This window comes from Suncus etruscus, chromosome 5 (genome assembly GCF_024139225.1).
Source record: "Suncus etruscus isolate mSunEtr1 chromosome 5, mSunEtr1.pri.cur, whole genome shotgun sequence".
Classification (NCBI taxonomy): Eukaryota; Metazoa; Chordata; class Mammalia; order Eulipotyphla; family Soricidae; genus Suncus; species Suncus etruscus.
In genome coordinates this window covers 19,582,748-19,604,558 of record NC_064852.1, presented here as the reverse complement: position 1 = coordinate 19,604,558, position 21,811 = coordinate 19,582,748, and the positions used below count along the sequence as shown (strand labels likewise).

General features: G+C 50.0%; 1 protein-coding gene across 1 annotated transcript; it reads right to left on the bottom strand.

Moving 5' to 3' along the window:
* Nucleotides 1-3,662: 3,662 nt before the first annotated feature.
* Nucleotides 3,663-21,664, bottom strand: GTF3C4 (general transcription factor IIIC subunit 4). Its single transcript, XM_049774003.1, has 5 exons — nucleotides 21,208-21,664; nucleotides 11,316-13,136; nucleotides 7,411-7,541; nucleotides 4,880-4,968; nucleotides 3,663-4,336 (listed from the first exon to the last, which is right to left on the bottom strand). Exons 1-5 carry the CDS (start codon nucleotides 21,577-21,579, stop codon nucleotides 4,272-4,274), a joined length of 2,478 nt encoding a protein of 825 aa, XP_049629960.1. The 5' UTR covers nucleotides 21,580-21,664; the 3' UTR covers nucleotides 3,663-4,271.
* Nucleotides 21,665-21,811: the final 147 nt, after the last annotated feature.

The following is a 21,811-nucleotide window of genomic DNA, read 5'->3' as shown; positions in this document are numbered from 1 at the left end:
GCAAATGCTCTCCCACTGCGCTATCGCTTGAGTGTCTTAACTCTGCTTAAAGATGACAGAATATGATGGGGAAGGGACTGGCCTTGCATGCGGCCAACTGGGTTCGATCCAGTTTGCACCCCTTAAGGTCCACTGAGCCTGCCAGGAGTGTGATCCCTGAGCACAGTGCCAGGAGTAAGTGGCCTCAAAACAAAATCAAAAAACAAAGCTGCCAGCAATGCTTCCACTAACAACTAGCTGAGAAGGAACGATTTCCACCCGCCGAGGGGGAGGACTTCGATTCCTGGGTCAGCCCAGCCTGCAAGCTGCACCTCACAGTGCAGAGACGTGGCGATTGGGGTGGGGAGATGAGTCAGTGTAGGCTGCAGCCAGCAGAGCTGCAGGGAGTTGCATCAGCCATCACTGCTCCCCAGCCTACTGCCCTAGATAGGGAAAAGGGCAGAATAGACCTTCCTTTAAAACACTGTGGGCTGGGGCCGGGGCCGGGGCCGGCGCAATAGTACAGCGAGGATGATGCTGGCCTCACGTAACCAATCCAGGTTTGCATCTCTGGCACTGCATATAGTCCTCTGAACGCCACCAGGAGCAGAACGCCTTGAACACTGCTGGGTGTGACCCCCAAAGCAAAGCAAAGTGAACCAAACCCAATACTTTGTACTCAGCTTAGCTCTATCTGGAATTGTAGTTGTCAAGAACAATAGTGACAGAGAGGCGGGTAGTGTGGGTAGGGTGTTAAAACTAGCAAGACTGACTCTCCCCACCCTAGGTCACAGGCAATAACTGCATGCATAAATGGGGTCACAGTGCAAGCCTAGGCAGCCAACTGGTGGGCCTAAGTGTGTTGGAAAGAACTGAGCTCAGAGTCCAGTCAAGAGTAACCGAGGAGACTGAAAGGAGGGGGGCAGGAGCGAAGCAGGTCTTTTGGCAAGTGGAAAAACTGTACTAACTGCTGGGGAAAAAAGACCATGACAGGGTGACTTGGTTTCCTGGGAACATTGCTGTCAGGACAGTCATAACTAACAGGGTTCCGTGGTGAGGATGGTAGATTCCTAATGTCGAGAACCAAAGGACTTGGGGTTCTCTGAGAGAAGGCCCCAATGAGAAGACAGACAGAAAGTAGATAGGGCAGGAGGTAGGGGGCTCCCACTCCTGAGTTCTATCACCAGCCCCTACAGAGGACCTTGGACCCTTATTGTTAACTGCATCTGTAGGCCCAAAAGCCACCACCAGGGGAAAGGCAAGACAATGTGATGCTTGATTATGGGCCACTCTCTCTTTTTTTTTTTTTTTGGTTTTTGGGCCACACCCAGCGGTGCTCAGGGGTTACTCCTGGCTGTCTGCTCAGAAATAGCTCCTGGCAGGCACGGGGGACCATATGGGACACCTGGATTTGAACCAACCACCTTTGGTCCTGGATCGGCTGCTTGCAAGGCAAACGCCCCTGTGCTATCTCTCCGGGCCCTCACTCTCTTGACTCTATCAACTCCTGACCCGAACAAATGATGGGATGACCTGGTAAGTGGTGAAGGACAGAGCTGTCAGAGCATGGACAATATCTACAAGGGATTTCGGGTCCTCATGAGCCGTCTGTTTTCCTCCCCATAATAGGTGAATAGCTATTCACCATAATAGCTGAATCACACAGAAGTGTCTAAAGGGATCGTGGTGGAGCCTGCAAAGCCTAATTGTGTCTCATCTTCGCTCATAAGGCGGCACTCCAGTCCTGGGCCCCAAATGATCCTTCAAGGAAGTAGAAAGGGCGTGAAGGTTTCCTGTTCTCACAGGTTTATGTGCAATGTGCCGGGGGCTGGCAGGATAACCTGCATGGAGGTGGATGGGGGGTGGAGAGGGGTTCCCCAGCTCCAGCCTTGTGAGCCTGTTGGCACCGCCTGGGGTCACTCAGTCTTGGGTATAAGCCTCGCTCAGTCTAGGCCTCAGTTCTTCAACTGTGGGGTACACCCCTTCATGGCCAGGTAACAGTGTGGGGGTGGCGAAAATTTGGTAACAGTAAAAGGGCTCTTCAGGGGCCGGAGAGATAGCATGGAAGGCATTTGCCTTTCATGCAGAAGGTCATCGGTTCGAATCCCGGTGTCCCATATGGTCCCCCATGCCTGCCAGGAGCAATTTCTGAGCACGGAGCCAGGAGTAACCCCTGAGCACTGCCGGGTGTGACCCAAAAACCACACACACACACACACACACACACACACACACACACACACACACACACACACACACACGGCTCTTCAGCACATCCATGAAACTTAAAATCAACCCTGTGAAGAATCCTAAGTGCTTCTGGAAATACATGTCCGTCCCCGCTGCTTCTCAGGCAAAATGGGGGGGGGGGGGATGGGAATAGGAGGACTCTGATTTAGAGTGAGAATTGCCTTGCTTACTCTTACATGGACATAAAAATAATGTGGAGAAGCCTTTGCAGGTTAACTCCTAAAATATCCCCCATTCCCAGTCAAAACCACTTTAAAGAAATACTTCTTGGAAGTGAAGCAGTGCAAAAGTCCCCAACAAGAATAAACCAGCTGGTGGCTCTGATTATGAACAGCATAGTGAGAGAGAGAGAGAGAATGAGGGAGGATTGATTAAAATGCAGAAATAGAGGAGCTGGAGCAATAGCACAGCGGGTTAGAGCGCTTGCCTTGCACACCATCAATCCAGGTTCAATCCCCGGCATTCCATATGGTCCCCTGAACCTGCCAGAAGTATACTGAATGCAGAACTAGGAGTAACCCTTGAGCACCGCCAGGTTGGTCCCCAAACCAAAATAATAAATAAATAAAATGTGGAAATAACTGGCCTGTTCTCCACTCTTGGTGCCCTGCTTCTGGTGACTGAAACAACTATAGGCACAGTGTCTGCCACTGGCCGACCTTCAGAGCTGTTATTCATGATCTCAATGCTGTCCGGTCTTCTTTCTAAAAAATCAAGTAGGCAGAACCCTCCATCTGAATAAACATTATTCTGGCAACTAGTGGCTAGAAAAGGCTACCTAGCTGATGCCAGTGGCTGCGTGATTAAACTCAACACTCTAAACAGAGAAAAGGGGTGCTCCAGGGCAGCCCATGTGGAAGGGTCTTGAAAGGTCCCGGTGGTCCCTGTGAGGAACAGACAAGGCAGTTCCATGCATGGGAGCTCTGTCACATGTGAGCCCAGCACCAGGCAAGTCTAGTGTGAGGTCATCAGGTCATTTAGGAAGGAACCAAACAAAAGCAGTAAATTGTCCTGGGATAAACACAAAACCAATTATCAAGCACAATGCGTTGGTGTTTTGCCGTGTATGTTTTCCAGAAGTGGGTCAGATAGGGCCGCATGGAGAACACCCAAGAACACTGCTGGCCTCAATGCTTGCTTCACTGCTTTAGGTTTTAAGACAAATTGACATCTATCCTTGCTTAATTACCCACAAGGAAGACATTCGAAAGCGTCTGCAAATGCCAACTTGAAGACTGAGCATCTCTTCTATATCACTACACCGGGGGGGGGGGGGGGGGGGGGGAGCCTCTCTGTGCCAGTAGCTCACCTTCATCCTCAGAGGTAACTTGAGGCAGAGATGAAACATGGGGAGCTGGAGAACTGGACTTTCTTATACACTTACAGGAGCTGGGTCTGGTGGTCTGACGACACGAAAGATGATTCAAAACAAGTCACAATTCATTATTAATTTATTGAGTCACTTGGTTTTTTGACACATGAAAACCAACTTTAGTCTCGGTGTGAACCTCTTAAAAATAGAGTTTTAGGAAAATGAGCTCAATATACAAGGCTATGAGGATGGTTGGGATGCAGACCTGTGGCAATTTGTTGAACAAACACATAGGTCCCTGCATTGGTTCCGACATTGGAATACCTGCTGGAGGATTGGGTACCACGTCCCAGGCAATCTGAGTTCTTTGGTGCCACGAGGCCAGCCCAAACCACGGCTAGGAAAAAAGCCCCAGGCAGTCCAGCAATGCCCTCACCCGACTGTCTGTCAGAGAACTCCTGCCCCTAGAGAAACCAGGGCTTTCTTGCCTGTGGAGACACTTGGAAAATCAGTGTTTCCCACTGGGAAGGAGAGTGAGATCAGCACTGCTCAAAATGACTTCGATGGCTGCCCTCAGTCATTGGGAAGAAATCCATGAGTCCCCAGGGAGAAGATGCCTGCTCCCGCACGTTCCCGGATCTGGACACCAGGCTGAGACTGGGCTCTCTGCAGGCCAGGTGGAGGTTCTTCTCTCGGCAGCGTGTACCTTCTGTACCCTCCCCGATGCTGCTCAGAAGACTGGTGAGTCACAGAATGGGCAGGGGCTTTGCAGCAACCTCTTAATCCAGTCTGGATCTGCGGGGATGGGAGGACAAGGGGGGCTGAGTGTGAGCATTGGGAAGGGCAGTCAGGCCATTGGAGTGAATGCTCAACAGACTGCGCCGTGGGGGAGGGACACATGCCCACGACATACACAGTCATGCTGGGTGCTAATGTCCTCACCTCTCTGAGGGGAAGAGAACTTTAAAGGTGCTGCCCATTTCGTGGAGCTTCTGAATCTACTTGTCTGGGGCATGTACTGTGGTACACCAGGTCATTCAAAAATGGGGGATTTATTGGGGTGGGCAATCAGGAGAGAGAATATAGCTTACTCGGAAAAGTCATGAAGCGCACCATCTGATTCGGCCTTAAGCACTGTGGTCTTCGATATGTCATCACTCATGGTTTTCACAAAACACCGTCATATTTGCCCAGCGAGGAAGTGTGACATTGGGGAGAGGATGCGAATAATGTGTCTAACTGTAGCTCTGCCTCCTCATGTACCATAATCAGGTTGGTCCACTGCAGTGAGTAGGTAAGCAAACCCACCCCCTTCCCACCCCCACCCCCACAACTCACCTTCTGGTGACGGGTGGCGAGCAATGCTGTCATGGAGCAAACACCTCCGATAGATCAAACTCTGGCAGGACTGGTAGGTTAAAAAGCACCTGAAACCATACATGAGGTGGAGGAGAATCAGCCAGGAGCATTTACCTAGAGCCATGCACCTCAGGAACATCCCAGTGCTGCTGGCGACAATGTGCCTATCTCTGCATAGAGACAGAACGTCTCCACGGGCCTTGGAGAGACCATCCCTGCCTCACTACCTGAGTTTCTCAGTACATTTTGAAAAATTCCCTTTTTGGGAATAATTCTTTGATTTTTTTTTTTGGGGGGGGGTTATACCTGGCAGCGCTCAGGGGTTACTCCTGGCTCTATGCTCAGAAATTGCTCTTGGCAGGCTCAGGAGACCATATGGGATGTCGGGATTAAAACCGTTGTCCTTCTGCATGCAAGGCAAACGCCTTACCTCCATGCTATCTCTCCAGCCCCAAATTCTTTGATTTTTAAGGACAGGTAGAAAAACAACCTTTACTGACAGTAGGGACCCCAAAGAGTAGAGGCGGCAAAGTATATGCTCCCTGAGAAGAGAGACATGGACAGTGTCTGGAACAGGTCACATCTGGGGATGAGTAGGCAGAGAGTGGGGGCTCTGCAGGGCTGGATTTCCAAATGGCAATAGTTTTTAAATTACAGTGATGAGATGGGCCAGAGTGGTAACACATCAGAGAGGGCCCTTGAGGGCATTTGCCTTGCATGCGGCCAACCTGGGTTCTATCCCCTGCATCCGATATGGTCCCCTAAGCATGCCAGAAGTAATTTCTGAGCGCAGAGCCAGGAGTAACCCCTGAACACCACTAGGTATGACCTAACATCGCCCCCCCAAAAAAGTAACTAGAACAGAAAATCCCCCAGGAAACAAAAGGGGAGTAAAGTGGGAGCAAAGAGCCATTGACCCAGAGGCTACTGTCTGCCTGGCCGAAACTTCCTCATCTGTGAATCCAGCCACAAGCAGTATCCTGGGCTCTCTCACTACTGTGAGGATGGCAGAGTCAGGACATGTCCGCATAGTCACCATCTGGCGCTATGGGACAGTAGTTACTGCTGGTAGTTAGAACCTGTGACTACTACTAGTGTCTTTTCCTATCCTTGTCTTTACAAAGAATATGAAGACCCCAATGAGAAAAAGTATAGGATCAAAAATTGCCCCCAAATCCATGGATCCATGAATAGGAAGCAGAGACTTGTTCCTGCTGGGAAGGGGACCCATGTGCTGACACGCTAGTAAAGGAACAGGTAAGCTGCTCAGGGAGCCTGGAACTCAGTCCTGTTTCTGGGGAGTAAATGAAAAATCCAACACAACTTTCTACCCTCTAGGATTTCAGCTCCAGAGAGAACCAAGAGAGAAAGAAATGTACCAAATGGTCAAATGGACCCTGCTACGGTGGGATCCCAAGGAGAACAATACAGAGGATCTGGGCAGCGTGTGGTGGGAGCTGGCCTCAAGCACCGAGGAAGGATGAGGCCATTATGCTGAAAAGGAAGCAGGAAAGGGGCTCTGAGGGGACAGAAAGGATGGCAACTTCCTGTCCTCAATGATGGGTCCACAGCAGAGGTAGAGGTAGATGGAGCTGATCCATTCTGCTGAGAGAACACTGAAGAGATCTGGGAATGGAGGCAGGAAGGCTGTCAGGAGCGGACAAGAGAATCTTGGCAGAATAAGGGCCTCACGTGCTGAAACCCAGGGTCAATCGCTGGCTCTGTGCACACAGCTAGCAGCAAAGTCCAGGAAAACACACAGGCGCCCTCTTTAAACAACCAGGCTCACAGAAGTGGAGGTGGTGGGTGGGTGGGTGGGGACTGGTTCTGAGATGATCATCCCATCCCAGACAAGGGCAGAAAAAGTTTGTGCTGTGGGATGGATTGAGCAGCCCGCCAGGTCCATAATGGCCTGGTCCCCTGAGGGCTTCCTCTGAGAGCTCAAATCTCATCTCTTTCCCTGTGCCCACTAACTAAAGGCATTCTCTTGGCCACCATCTTTCAGCTCAATACTTTCATACTTCAAGGGAATACAGCATTTCGAGAGCAAAGAAACCCCACATCCCAACAGGAAAAACTTCCCGTAAAGACAGTTTGGCTTGGGCCAAATAGTCAAGAGGTGCCTTCATTGAGGCATGGGTCAATGTAATGGCATAGACCCCCAAGTACCACAGGAAGTGACTCCTAGAGCACAGAGCTGAGGGCAGGATCTGAGCACTTTAGCTAGACTGATGAGAGCTCATACCACACTTCTTGACAGTGAACATTTTTGTTTATTTTTGGGGGGCCAGATCCAGAAGTGCTCAGGACTTAGTCCTGGCTCTGATCTCAGGAATCACTCCTGGAAAGACTTGGGAGACCCTATGGGATGTCGGGAATTGAACTTAGTCAGCTGTGTGCCCTCCCCACCATCCTATTGCTCTTTTGTTAAGGGCACAGACATGAGGTTTTCTGGATAAACCCGGCAGAAGTCTTGTCTGTGCACTCCAAAGTAGGCAGGCAACACTTACCGGAGCCAGATGTGGCCATTGGAACAGACTGCTTGCTTGCGATCGGTGAAGGGTAAGATCTCCTTGCACAGGCTGCAGTGCTCAGGGAATGTCTGCTTGTTCATTTTCTTTGAGATGTGACCAATCAGCACCTAAGAAGATGAAGCAGGCGACACTGGTGAGAGCAAGCGCAGGACACCCAACACAAGACATCTCCTATCCTAGGAGAGGGCCAGGCGAGGAAGACGGCTATGTTCTAGTTAAGGCCCCTAGCAATCTGAAGAGTGACACAGCCAGACTGGCAGCACGTACCAGTGGCCAAGCACATCCGTAGGCCAATGCCAGGACACTGCAAACACTTCAGGAGTTTCTGAAAATTCCAAATTTGTTACTTGCCTTGTCTTAGCCGTTTCTGAAGTTCTGTTAGAAGATAAAGTATCGTGCTATTATTGATGTTGTTTTGACTCTAGGAAGGAAAATATCATCACTGTAGCTATATCATCACATGGAGCTATGGGACCCATGCTAAGTGGAGCGCAGTGGTGGAGAGTCCTACAAAGTACCAAGCCCTGGAAGAGATTTGAAGGAAGAATGTATGTGTGTGTGTGTGTGGGGGGGGGGGGGTTGAAGGAAGGATGTGGGGTGTGTGTGTGTGTGTGTGTGTGTGTTTGGGCTGTTACAGTCTTTACAATTTGAACTTGGTTAAGGCTGAAGATGTGGCTTGATGGCGGAATGAAGATGTGGCTTGATGGTGAGATCATTCTTCGTACTGCGTCACCACCTGCTGCCACTCCAGCACTGCTGGGAGCAGCCTCCAAACACCACGTTGGGAGTAGCCCCTAAAACCAGCTGGGGGTGGTTCCCCCAAAAAGCATGTAAATGTAGGGCTGCTTAGAGCAGAGTCAGTGGCCTCTCTGACCTACTTCCTCACAGTGGAATAGGGTCCAAAATGCAAAAGCCTTCCAATTTCTCTCCCAGGGAAGTGTGAGTCTCCCTTGCACCCCCGCCCCCAATGCAAGCAGCATCTGATATGTAAGTTGAACAGAGTTAGTTCCACTAAGGCATCCTCAAGGAAATGACATTCCTAACTTTTTGTTTGTTTGTTTTGGGATCATACCTGGTGATGCTCAGGGATTGCTCCTGGTTCTGAGCCCAGAAATCACTCCTGGCAGGCTCAGAGGATCCTGTGGAATGCCGGGGATCAAACCCAGGTCAGCTGTGTTCAAGGCAAATGCCCTACCCGCTGTGCTATGGCTCTGGCTCCAAGAATGACATTCCTTTGAGGAGAGGGGGATGGTGGTAAATACTTATTCTTAGGGGACATAAATTCTTACCCCTTTTCTGTATAAAGCTCAGGAGATTGTACATAAACAAGATATGGAGTGCCCTATCCATGGACATGGGTGATTCTGGCTCAAATATTTTACCATAGCCCTAAAATTTTATGGCTTAAAAACTTAGGAAATCCAGAGTGACAGCATAACAGGTAGGGCATTTGCCTTGAATGTGGCCTATCCAGCTTCAATCCCCAGCATCCATATGATCCCTTGGACCTGCAAGGAGTGAATTTTAAACGCGAAGAGCCAGGAGTAACCCTTGAGCGCTGCTGGATGTGGCCCCCAAGCCAAATAACAAAACAACAACAATAACACTTTAGGCTGAGACTATTCCCCCAATGAGGAAATCCATGCACTGGGTTCAAGTCCCCGTTTATAAGATAGCTGAGTTGGAGAGAGGAAATGCAGGACTTTAGATCAATCCTCCCTTGCCACAGTCTTTCCAGCTTGAAAGGGGCAGAAAACATGCGGGTAAGGCTCTTGCCCTGCACATGCTAACAAGGGTTCAATCCCCGAAACCACATATGGTACAAGCACAGCGATCCTGGAGTATAGAGTCAGGAGTAAAACTACACAGCCAATGTGGAGGTTTCCACACTCTCATCCCCTAGATACCACAAGTAGCTCTTAGAACCACATAACCATTTGAAATATAGTGAACCCCTAGATGTGATTTATAGAAGATTCTGTCCGTTGCTAACTTTTGTTTTGTTTTGTTTTTCGGGCCACACCCATTTGATGCTCAGAGGTTACTCCTGGCTAAGCACTCAGAAATGGCCCCTGGCTTGGGGAGACCATAGGGGACACCGGGGGATCGAACCGTGGTCCTTCCTTGGCTAGCGCTTGCAAGGCAGACACCTTACCTCTAGCGCCACCTCGCTAGCCCCTGCTAACTTCTATATATATGTTTGCATGTCTGTTGTTTTTTTTTTAACTAACTTTTGTCTTCAGAGTCACACTTGGCAATGCTGTGGACCCTGTGGTGCAGGTACTGAGCCTAGAGATTGGCGATGTGAAGCGTGCTCTAGCCCTTTGGGTTCTGTCCCCGGCCCTGTCCTGACTCATTATTGCCTGAGAAAGAGTCCCAGTGGATATTTAGAACATAGTGAAACATATTTCAAAGCTACTGTTCAAAAATAAGGCCAGCAGCACACAGGACGTGGTAACCGCTCTCAAAGACTAAACTTTCGACCAGCCATCATTTTTAGAAACACACATTTTAATGTTAGGGCTAAGGAAATATGAATTCATTGCCTTCAATTAATACTGTCAATGAGACTTGAGATGGTATCTCTCTGGAAAATAGGGGGCTGGGCTTTGCGGTTCCAAGATATTAGTAGGCAGCACATTCCTTCTTCGGGATTCTAACAGCTGTGAACTCAGTTTTCCTCAGTACAGCTGAGTAATACTGAGTTACTTTTGAATCCTGAGAAAGGTAAGGTACAAAGAGAACCTCAGAGTATAGAGTATGTAGTATTCCGGGAGCCAGAGAGAGGTAAAATGGGTAGTGCACTTGCCTTGCATGCAATGACCTAGATTCAAATCCTGGCATCCCATATGGTACCCTGACTCTGCCAAGGAGTAAGAACTGAGCACCACAGGGTATAGCCCGAAAACAAACAAAAATGTAGAATATAGAGTATCTTCCAAGCCTGAACCAGAGTGCTCTTGGGCACTTAAAATATGGTGGAATATACTCAAAGTGAAGGACTGTTCTAACAAAGACTGTGCCCACTGTTGGTACAACAAAGGAAGTGGAAGGAAGGAGGGACAGAAGGAGGGAGGAAAGGAAGGAAGGAAGGAAGGAAGGAAGGAAGGAAGGAAGGAAGGAAGGAAGGAAGAAAGGAAGGAAGGAAGGAAGGAAGAAGAAGGAGAGGAAGGAAAAAGGGAGGAAGGAGGGAAGGGAAGAAGGAAAAAGGGAGGAAGAAGGAAGGGGGAGGAAGGGAGGAAGGAAGAAGGAAAGAAGGAAAAAGGAAGGAAGAAAAGGAAGAAGGGAGGGAGGGAGGGAGGGAGAAAGGAAGGAAGGCAGGAAGGAGATGAAGGAAAAAGGGAGGAAGGAGGGAAGCGAAGAAGGAAAAAGGGAGTGAGAAGGAAGGGGGAGGAAGGGAGGAAGGAAGAAGGAAAGAAGGAAAAAGGAAGGAAGAAAAGGAAGAAGGGAGGGAGGGAGGGAGGGAGAAAGGAAGGAAGGAAGGAAGGAAGGAAGGAAGGAAGGAAGGAAGGAAGGAAGGAAGGAAGGAAGGAAGGAAGTTTGGTTAGTTAGTTTACATACCTTTCTGGACTAACAAGATTTCCTTCAAGTCCTTTCAAACACCCGCAAAGCCCAAACCAACCGCCTCTTCCCAGGGCAGGGAAGGGAGCCGGGCACTGACTGCCCATCAATCAGATGATCTGCTGTAGCTGCCTCAGGCAGCTCCGGCTAGCCTGGAGACCCGGTGCGAGAGCCCTGCCAGACTTTTCAGGTCTCGAGAGAGCGGTTGGGCACATCCCAAGTGGCAGGACCCTGACCCCACTGTGGGGGTGGTTGCATCCTGCCAATCATCTGACCTCTGGGAAGTTGGGGAGAAGGTGGCCTGCTCCAGGGACACCTACCCGTGCTGTCCTGTCCTCGTAGTCCTCATCGGACATGAGGAAGTTACAGAGGCCACGAGTGGGGATGCTGGTGTTCTCCGTGATCCACGTGTGCAGGTACACCTCCCCCAGCACGCGCTTCATGTGCTCGCGTGTCAGGTGCATCTCTACAGCCTCAATCTGACCCTGGATCTCTAGGAGCTTCTCCTCCACAGGCTCCCGGGAGCCAGCCTCGGGTGTGGGCTCATCGGAGGGGTCCTCGGCCTCACTCTCCCGGCTCCGCTCGGGGGGTCCAGGCCGGCCAAGGAGCCGGGCAGAGGGGCCTTCCTCTTGCTGCTCCTCATCAGCGGGACCTGGCCGGGGCGAGTCCACCAGTAAGGCCTTCGTGGCATCCTCTTGGTGGGGCTTCCACAAGACCTCGGATGGGCTCTTCTGCATGGACTGGTAAAGGATTCGCAGCAGAAAAAGCTTGAAACGCCAGAAGTAGGTGGAACCGCTGCTTTCGATCTTCTTGTCCAGCGCCTCCTGCAAGAATGGGGGGATGTGCTTGTCCCGGAGGATCTTCCAGCGCACCAGGTCGATCAGGTCGACCTGCTTAAAGAGGTTCTGGACCGATGACTCCAGGAGCTGAGCGGCCGCCTCCTCGAAAGTCTTGAGTGTGACAAATTGCACCTGATAGTTCTTGTTGACCGGGTGCAGGCCATTGACCATCCCTTCGGTGGTGACGACAGCCAGGTAGGCCCCGCAGGGGCTCACGGCAATGCCGTGCGTCCGAACCGAGCCGAACACTTCCGACAGCTTGATGAGCTGGTGCTCAAACTTGAGCGCCACGTCGGTGAAGACGGGGATAAGCTGCCGGACCTTGCCATCGCTCGAGCAGGTGTAGATGGTGCCGTTCTGCTTGTCAGCAGCCATGGAGACAATGGGTAGTGAGTGCAGACCTGTGACGTGAGAGTTGTGCACGTTGAGGCCTGCCTTGGAGATGAGCAGCAGGCACCAGAAGACGTAGGAGCCACGCGCGGCCACCACCAGGCTGCAGCTGCACTTCTGGTACGGGTGGTAGAGCGGAACACACTTGATGCTGTGCACAGGCAGCTGGTCTGTCTCCTTCCACAGCACCACGGGCTGCCTCAGTGTGAAGTAGCCCTTCACAGCCTTAAGGTTGACTGGCAAGATCTTCACAGGCCCGAAGGCACTGCCCACGATCAGGCCGCTCATCTTGCGGTGGTTGTGCTCATATTCCCACCAGAAGAGGACGCTGGGAGAGCTGATGCCTGACTCGATGGTGCTACAGGAAGAGATGGACTCCTTGCCAATGAAGGGCAGCTGAAACTGCCACACGGCGATGTTGCCGTTCTCAAAGAGCACAGCCAGCAACACGCTGCCCACGTCCAGGCACTCATTGTTGTGCTTCACCTGCTGTGTAGTGCAGATGCCCGACCACTCCATGCGCACAGGTGCCTGCATGCGGTGCCGCCTCTGAAATTCGGCGAAATCACCCAGACTGCTCTCTGGAGCCTCGTGTGCTGAGAGGCGGAAGCTGGCCTCGAACAGCCGTTCACCGTACAGTTCTGTCAGGTCGGCCAGCTGGACCCATTGGAGCCTGTTGAGGTTGGCCTGGATGGTCAGCCGGTTGTCCATAGTCAGTGCGGCCAGGAGGCACCGGCCGTTGGCATCACAGCCCATGGGCGACCAGCTGGTGTACTTGAACCCTCGCATGGGGGGCAGAGCCTTCCCCTCAGGGTTGAACACCCGGTCCAGCATGAATGTCTGGCTGACGGTGGGGTCCTTTGAGGTGGCAAACTTCTCCTTACACTCAGCAACTTCTGTTTTGGAGCCCACCTGGAAAGAGGAGATAAAAGAACACAGAGTTAAGTGATGTCATCTTCCGGGATGGACTGACACACTCCTAGATTCTCTATTAGTTCTGCTGGCTTCGGTACGTCACACAAATATATGGCCAAGCACTTGTCTCAAGAGAATCTACTCTGGAAATGGCAGTCCTTCCGCTTGAAGGGGAGGGGGGGAGAACATGGGGTAATTAGGATTGTCTCCACAGGGGATTCAAGCTCAAAGCCTCATACCTGCCCGTGGCCATTGCTCTGCCTCCAGGCCAACTTCCAGGTCCTCTGTGCCAGGTCCTATAAATAGTGGGACTGTCCTGAGCTCTTCAGTGAAAGTGGGTGCACTTGGGTTTGAATTAAGGACTGTACCCACTTGCCAGGCAAGTGCTTGAAGCCACTGAGTCATCTTCCAGGCCCCAGGAAATGACAAATTTTTTTTAAAGAAGTCAGGGTGTCTTTATTTACAGTCTAGTCCCAACGTTCTTAGAACTAATATAACAATAGTAACAATAGAGATTTATGAGATTCACTTTAAAATTCTAAGACTCTATCTATTACAGCTTACTTACAGCTCACGCTTCCAACTTTACACCTGTGTCACCTTCAAGATCTGGTGTCACTTCCATGATCACACTGACCCCACCCACAAACCCTCTCCATCTAAACCATGTTTGCTTCAAGTCTGGAAGATTTCTTTGGTTGTCATTTGTTGGTTTCTTTAATTACTTACATTCCATATATAAAAAAAGCATCATATAATTGTTTTTTACTTTCTGATCTCACTTAGCAAAAGAGGACTTACACACTTCTCAGAGTGCCAGAAAATGGGCCCAGGGCCACACAAATGCATGCAAAACCAAGTGCTCTATCAGCTATATCCCTGGTCTTAAGAGGTTTAAGATTCATTGAGTCCCAGAGCATTAAGCAGAACTAGACAGAAAAGTGCTGAAAGTTATATATGTATCTTTGATACAATTAGAAATTTGGGGGCCAGAGAGATAGAACAGTGGCTATTGCCTTGCAAGCAGCCGACCCAGGACCTAAGGTGGTTGGTTCGAATCCCGGCATCCCATATGGTCCCCTGTGCCTGCTGGGAGCTATTTCTGAGCAGATAGCCAGGAGTAACCCCTGAGCACCACCGGGTGTGGCCCAAAAACCAAAAACCAAAAAAAAAAGGAAATTTGACTTTTGGAATTGTGATATAAACACCAACTTTCTTGACTTGAAACATCTTTTTATAAAATATACTGTTAACTCTAAATGCTTTTCTGCTGCTTCTATAATAAAATAATGTTCACTCTGATTGAACTATTTCCTGTCCCTTCACTATGTATTCCTTATCTCTGCCTTCCCTGACTCCTCTGGAATAATGCATGCTTTACCCCTACCTGAATCGTCAGGCCTTATGAGATCATTGTAGCTTTTCTGATCTCTTTCTCCCTCCTCCAAGTCTGTACCATATGTACATTAGTCACGCTAACTGCTTATACAATGCTATGTGTTTAAGAGCAAGCATTTTTTATTTTGGGGCCACACCTAAAAGTACTTACCCAGCTTGGGGAACGGTTCAGTGCTTGGGAGGGAACTCAAGCCTCTAGCATACATAGTTTACAATCAATCCCAATTTGATTCTTTTACCACACATTCCTCCAAGCAACACCAGAAGTGATCCCTGAGCACAGAGCCAGGGTAAAACCCTGAGCATCACTAGGTATATCCCCAAAACTAAACAAAGTCAAGTTATTTGTGTTAGTTGGGTAGTTAGTCAGTCAGTTACTTTGGGCCAGAGATGGCACAATGGACTGAGTGCATACTTTGCAGCAGGAGGTCTGGGTTTGACCTATGTGGTTCCTGGTACCACCAGAAGCAAACTCAGAGTAAAGAGTATGTGGCACTAAATTTAGAACAAACAAATAAACAAATAAAAAGATCAGGGAATGGTCTGTGTCTATTGATTATAAACCTGTGAACTCAGACTATAGGTCTGAAGTGAACGAGCAGTGAGGAGTACCTGGTGCTGAGGAGGAGGAAAGGGGGAACTGCAAGTGGCCTCAGGACAGTGATGGGGAATCCGATCCAGGACCAAAGGTGGTTGGTTCGAATCCCGGTGTCCCATATGGTCCCCCGTGCCTGCCAGGAGCTATTTCTGAGCAGACAGCCAGGAGTAACCCCTGAGCACCGCCGGGTGTGGCCCAAAAAACAAAAAGAAAAAAAAAAAGAAAAAGGAAATCCAGCAACTGATTTGTAAAAAATGATAATGTACTGAGAGCTGCAGAAGTTTAAGCTGCATCCCAGGGCATTAACCCAGGGCATTAAGTGGGGCTGCAGAGACCTCAAAGGGGCCCAGCCTGCTCTACTTGCCCCAGGCCTCCCAGACCCTGCCAAGAATGTCCCTGGAGTTGTGCTGAGCCCAGGACTGAACACTACTGATGTACGTGTGGGCCCACAACCACCCCATCCCCAAATGACAGCCTGTGAAGGGACAAGTGACTTTTAGATTACCTTGTTGGCTGAAGTGGTCTTCCAGAGCCAACCTACCTTGGACTTGATTACAGCAGACAAAGTGGGGGGGAGGGAATATTTTTTTTTTGTGTGTTAAGCAAACAGAAAAGAGGGAGATATAGCTAAATACATTCCCACCCCCTTTGAAACGTAAAGGCCCATCTAGGCTTGATTAGTGATCCACCCAGACTTAATTAACATTAATTAGTTTCTGCTAACTATGTCAGACACCCCCCCCCCTCAGGTAGACTGAGTTTAGTTAACAATAAAAATTTCAGGGGGAGAAGAGGTGGCTTTCAGTTCAGGAGACTGGAATCCCTCTGTCCCCCTGCTTTTCTCCCTTAATTAAATAATTAAAAAAAAAAAGAGGGCCTACTGGTGAAAGGGCAGCTATGAAATGTCTGCCAACTCCTTCTCTTTTAAGAACTAAGCAATTCTCCCTAACTCTCGTTTATTATAAATACAACCCCCCACATGTTGCACATGAAAGGACTCAGTATGGAACCTATCACAGCAGTGAGGATGAAGAACAATACAGGCTCCCTTGGTCCCACCTTGCAAGGAAGAATTCTTGACAGGCTGTCGGGAAAATCTTCAAGGTTTTTGGGGTTGTCATTTTGCTAACACCATCCGTCCTAAATCGTCTGTCTTGGATCGGCTGCATGCAAGGCAAATGCCCTACCCCTATCGCTGTGCTATCTCTCCGGCCCCTGAGGTAGTCTTAATTTTAAATTCATTACTCTGAATTTGCCTGCTGCATATTACTCCAACTCATCACATCACAAACTAGCCAACAACTTATAGCAAGGTAAGTCAAGAGCTGTGAACATGATACATAACCCCGACCCCATTGGTTCACTCCTCTGATCAATCACCACCTGACAAAGAATAGAAGAGAGTAAACTTCTAGAAAGCAGGACCACTTGATCCAAAGACAGGCAATACTTAGCTAAAGAAATGCAGTCTATAGCAAATGCTCATTAAAACTTCTGACAAGTTAAAAAAGACAGAAAGGCTTCCATATATAACAAGCACTACATTTATTATTAGAATTTGAGGTTGTGTATATACAGTCCAAAGAGAATGTAAATGATTAAAACTACACCTTTTTGGGGGGCTTTTGGGGACAACACAAGGTGTTCAGGGGATGCTACTGATGGAACTCAAAAAAGACTATATGTGATACCAGAGAACTGAGCCTGGTGCAGCCAACAGGCAAAGCAAATGTCTTATCCACTGTACTATCTCTCTGGCTCTAAACTGTAATTTTAATTAAGGCTTTTCAAATTTTTCTTGTTGAAGCCAAAATAGACTTTATTAGGAGGTTCTGGGGAAGGAGAAGAAAATGATACAAAAGGGAGTAAGTGGAGGCTTCTCCAAAGGTGTAGAGCCCCCCACAGTACACGACCCAGCATGAATGTAAGAAAGTCACAGCTCAGAAGGAGAGATGTAGTCACTGTGTGTGGGCACCATGTGTAGAGGCCAGGGAGCACATGTGCACCAAGGCTTTTCAGATTTGCATTTCTCTCTCATAGCCTCTGACCTCTGTGTCCAGGACAGCAACTTGCAAGTACCTGCTAAGTAACCCGAAGGGCTCCCCAAAAGACACACCATCTAAATAACAGTGTTCAGGAAGAGAGTTCACAGGGCCCTCCCCGCTGCTTCCCTGACAGCACGATTATTAGAGTGTCCATCTACCACTTGAGCAAATATGCCACAAAGCGGGAAAACATTGAGTAGATTTAAGTCCCCAGGAACCATCAGAGGCCCAACCAGAAAAGTCGTGGGGGCAATTTCTTGATTTTCCCCCATTCCTGCTACCTGTCCCCCACACACAGAGGACTTGAGGATGCAGGGTGAGTCCAGCGCCTCCATCCTCCAACTTTCCTGCAGATGTGCATGTATGTGTGTGCTATGCAGACCAGGAAGATTCCAGAAGGCAGAACATGCTCTCAGTCAATGATCAGGGGCCAATAAAGCTTCCTGAGAAAGTCTTATGCCACAAAGCAAAAATTAGTAATTCTTTATATGGAGAAAATGTTTAGTCAACTCAGACCCTCCCAAGAATCAAAAAACTAATAAAACAACAAGGAGCAACAAGGACAAGTTGAGAGGTGGCTCCCACATGGGAGCAGGGATGTGGGAGTTAACAGTCTACAATGGCTCAGGGAAGGACTGAGTGTTGTGCTCTGCTGAAACACACAGGATACTATTGCTCCTTCCACTTTGGGCCTTTTCTTCTAAGAGCAAAAGTCCTCTTTGGATTTCTTTCAGTCAGTCAAATAGATACTGAAGATGCTCTTTTGTGAGAGGAAAGGACTTAAAAAAAAAAAAAAAAAGTGAAGACAGTTGTGTAGATTCCCTACTATTAAGACAACCGTGGAGTCTGTGGCTGGGATCTTCCTGTACACATGCAAAGCACGGACCCAGATTCTTTGTTTTTTTTGGGGGAGTTTTGTTTGTTTGTTTGTTTTTTGCTTTTTTGGGCCACACCTGTTGATGCTCAAAGGGTTACTCCTGGCTATGCGCTCAGAAATCAGTCTGTCCTAGGTCAGCCTCTTGCATGGCAAATGCCCTACTGCTGCACCATCGCTTTGGCCCCCAGATTCTTAGTTTTTTTCTTTTTTTTGGTTTTGGGGCCACACCCGGTGACGCTCAGGGGTTACTCCTGGCCATGCGCTCAGAAGTCGCTCCTGGCTTGGGGGACCATATGGGATGCCGGGGGTTCGAACCGCGGTCCGTCCTAGGCTAGCGCAGGCAAGGCAGGCACCTTACCTCTAGCGCCACCGCCCGGCCCAGATTCTTAGTTTTAAGAAGGCATTTTTTATCTGAGCATTTACAACATAAATGTAATTATGTGAGAGAGAGAACGAGAGTGTGTATGAGCACACCTGTATGCATCACTAATCTCTCAAGTGTGTGTGTGTGTGTGTGTGTGTGTGTGTGTGTGTGTGTGAGAGAGAGAGAGAGAGAGAGAGAGAGAGAGAGAGAGAGAGAGAGAGAGAGAGAGAGAGAGAGAGAGCGCACACTTGTATGCATCACTAATTTCTCAAGAGAAGTCCCACCAGGCAGGTTGAATTACTCCCCCTCACACAGACAGCCAACCTTGACATTTTGTGTCAAAGCCCCCATCTTAGTCCCTATTTTAGATGAACACCTCAACAACTATTTGTGGGTTCCAGTCCAGCCAGTCTTATTCTTATCCCACATCAACTCCATCCACTCTTAAGGAACTTGGGCTAGTGGCAGGAGATGCTAAGCAGGTATTAGCATAGTGATAGTCCTGCACAAGGTGAACCCAGTTACATAAGTTGCCTGAGCATTTTGGGGACAGTGCTGGAGGTGTCTGAGCACTCCAGTCTGGGCGGCTAAAGGGTCTGCACCAAATCTCCAAAAGGGACCTGCTGGCCTTCCTGGGTGAGGAATGGGGGAAGAGGACAAGAGAGAAAGTATAGGGGGAGAATGCTTGCCATACACAGGCTGATCCAACCCCTGAGACCCCAAGCCAGTGATCCCCGAGCCAGGATTAAGCCCTAAGAGCCAATGAGTGTGCCCCTCTTCTAAATTAAAGCACTACTGTGAGGGGCCCTTGGGCCTCCTGAGCACACCTTGGGACATCCCCCCCACCCCACTGCCGTCAAAAAAAAAGGGACTTGGATTGGTACCTTAAAGCTTCTGAAACTGAAGCCAAGGTTTCCACAACACTTCACCAACCCCTGACTCTACTAACTCAAAGATTAAGGCCCCTTCTGTTGTTCCTGTGTCTGTTGAATGGTCTCTATAAAACAATTGTCCTATTTTACTGCTTTTAGGTTTTGCGGTTACACGAGCAGTGTCGGAGGATAATTCTAGCAGCACTTAGGGGACCATATTGAGGTAATGGGGATTAAACCAGGTCTGGGGGCCAGAGAGATAGCATGGAGGTAGGGCATTAGCCTTGCATGCAGAAGGATGGTGGTTTGAATTGCGGTATCCCATATGGTCCCCAAGCCTACCAGGAGGGTTTTTTGAGTGTAGAGCCAAGAGTAACCCCTGAGCGCTGTCGGGTGTGACCCAAAAACCAAAAATAAATAAAATAAAATAAATAATAAACCAGGTCTGACTACATGCAGACAAGGGCTTTACCCCTATACTTGGTGCGTGCACCCAAGTACCACACTGTCCCTGGCCCACTCAGTATCTCTATTTCATGTGCCAGAATGTCTTGCAAATGTCAGGGTGGGGTGGCATGCTGATGGAGCGCTGAGTGGCAGTTTTGCACCTCCTGCTCTAGCTGAGGTGCCAGATGAACACCCAGGAAGACAGCATGGTCCTCTCAGCCCTTCTCTGCCCCTCCGTGTCCAGCCCTGCCGAAGCTGTTCACTGCTCTGTTCATGCCTACCCTCTCTGCTCCTAGCTTCCTCCCATCCCAGAGGGCCGAGTCAGTCAGATCAGCAATGATGGTGCCAGCTAGGAGAATGCATAAAAACCGCACAGAATATTTCAAAGCACCAGGACTCTCAGTACCTTGCCACAGTCCATGATGCCTATTTAAAACATTATCAACCTACAGTTTGTTTTGTCTTTCCAAAGCCATTTCTCTTCACTAAAAAGTGCATTCACTCACTGCCTATGTAGTAGGCATCTGATGTCGGATTGCAGTCTGCTGGGAATGGAAAAACTCCAGAGTAGGACCTTGTACACTGCTCCAACCACCCCTTAGCACATGCCAAAGGGACTATACACTTGGACAAGAGCAAACACACACAATGCAAACACACACAACACCACAAGGGAGACGGCCAAGTCTTCACTCTTCACATGAATGACAAGACTTACACTGCTTGGAGGGAAAAGGGGGGAAGGTAAAAAGCAAACAACAAACAAAACCCAAAACACGGGCTTGCTTTGAAAAACGGCCGTAAAACACTTAAACTCTGAACACTTGGGAAGTTTTCTCAGAAGGCTGAAATGAAATGAAAGCTCGAGGCACATAAGAGACTCTTCCAGAGAGACCAAGTTGCAGAAAAGCGCCCTCCTTTCACTCCCCCACACCTAGGGGGATGGAGCTGCGCACGCGGGTGGACCCCGGGACTTCACATCGACATGGATCGGTTGGAGCCCCAGCACAGACAATAGAAAAGAGCCCTTATTTATTTATTTGTTTATTTATTAGTTTTTGGACCACATTCTGCAGCACTCAGAGATCACTCCTGGCTCTAGTAGGCTCAGAAGTCGCTCCTGGCAGGCAGGCTAGGGGGGGGGGGGGGACCATGTAGGATGCCGGGATTCGAACCGCCGTCCTTCTGCATGCAAGGCAAACACCCTACCTTCGTGCGATGTCTCAGGCCCCAAAGAACCCTTATTTATTTTCTATTCCCCGGCAGAAGGGGAGGCCCGTCAAGAGCGAGCCCGCGCGGTCCACACAAAGCCGGGGGCTCTGGGCCTAGACAATGGGCCTGCCACGACCAAAATCGAGGCAAGGTCCTGGGGGCTGGAGTCTCCAAAAGCGCTCCAAGGTGCATCCCCCTCACTTGGGGGGCGAGGATCGGAGCAGATGAGCAGAGAGGGGTGGCCGGGGGTGTTACCTTGAGCATGCAGCTGTTGAGCGGGGCGGGCACCGAGGTGCGATGGATGACCAGATCCTGGCCCGGGTTGTGGACATCGCAGATGAGCTCGAGCACGGCGATGCTGCGGGCCGTGGACACCGACACGCGATGGTCCTCGGACCAGGCCAGCGGTTCCAGGCCGCTCACGGCGTACTGCAGCTTCAGCGACGGTTCGCGCCGGCTCACCAACAGGCGGAACGCGGCGGCGCTGGGCCCGGGAGCCGCCGCCGAGTCGGCCGAGTCGGCAGCATCGGCGGCCTCCTTGCCCCCCGTCTCTCCTTCCACTTCATCGGGCGTGGCCGGCGGCCCTGCAGCCTCGGATCCTCCCCGGCTCAGCTCGGCCGCGTTCATGGCCCCCCTTGCATGCACGGCACGGCACGGCACAGGCCCCTTGCACCGCGGCGGCGGGCCCTTTGCGCCCCGCAACCCCGGAGGAGCGCCGCCGAGCCTGGAAGGACCCGGACGTTGCTAGGCAACGCCGCCTTCACGGGTGGCTAAGGCGGTGCCTGTGCGGAAAAAACGCCGTTGCTAGGCAACGCCGGCCTTCCGGAGGGGTGTCCGAGGCGCTGCCTGTCTGGAAAAA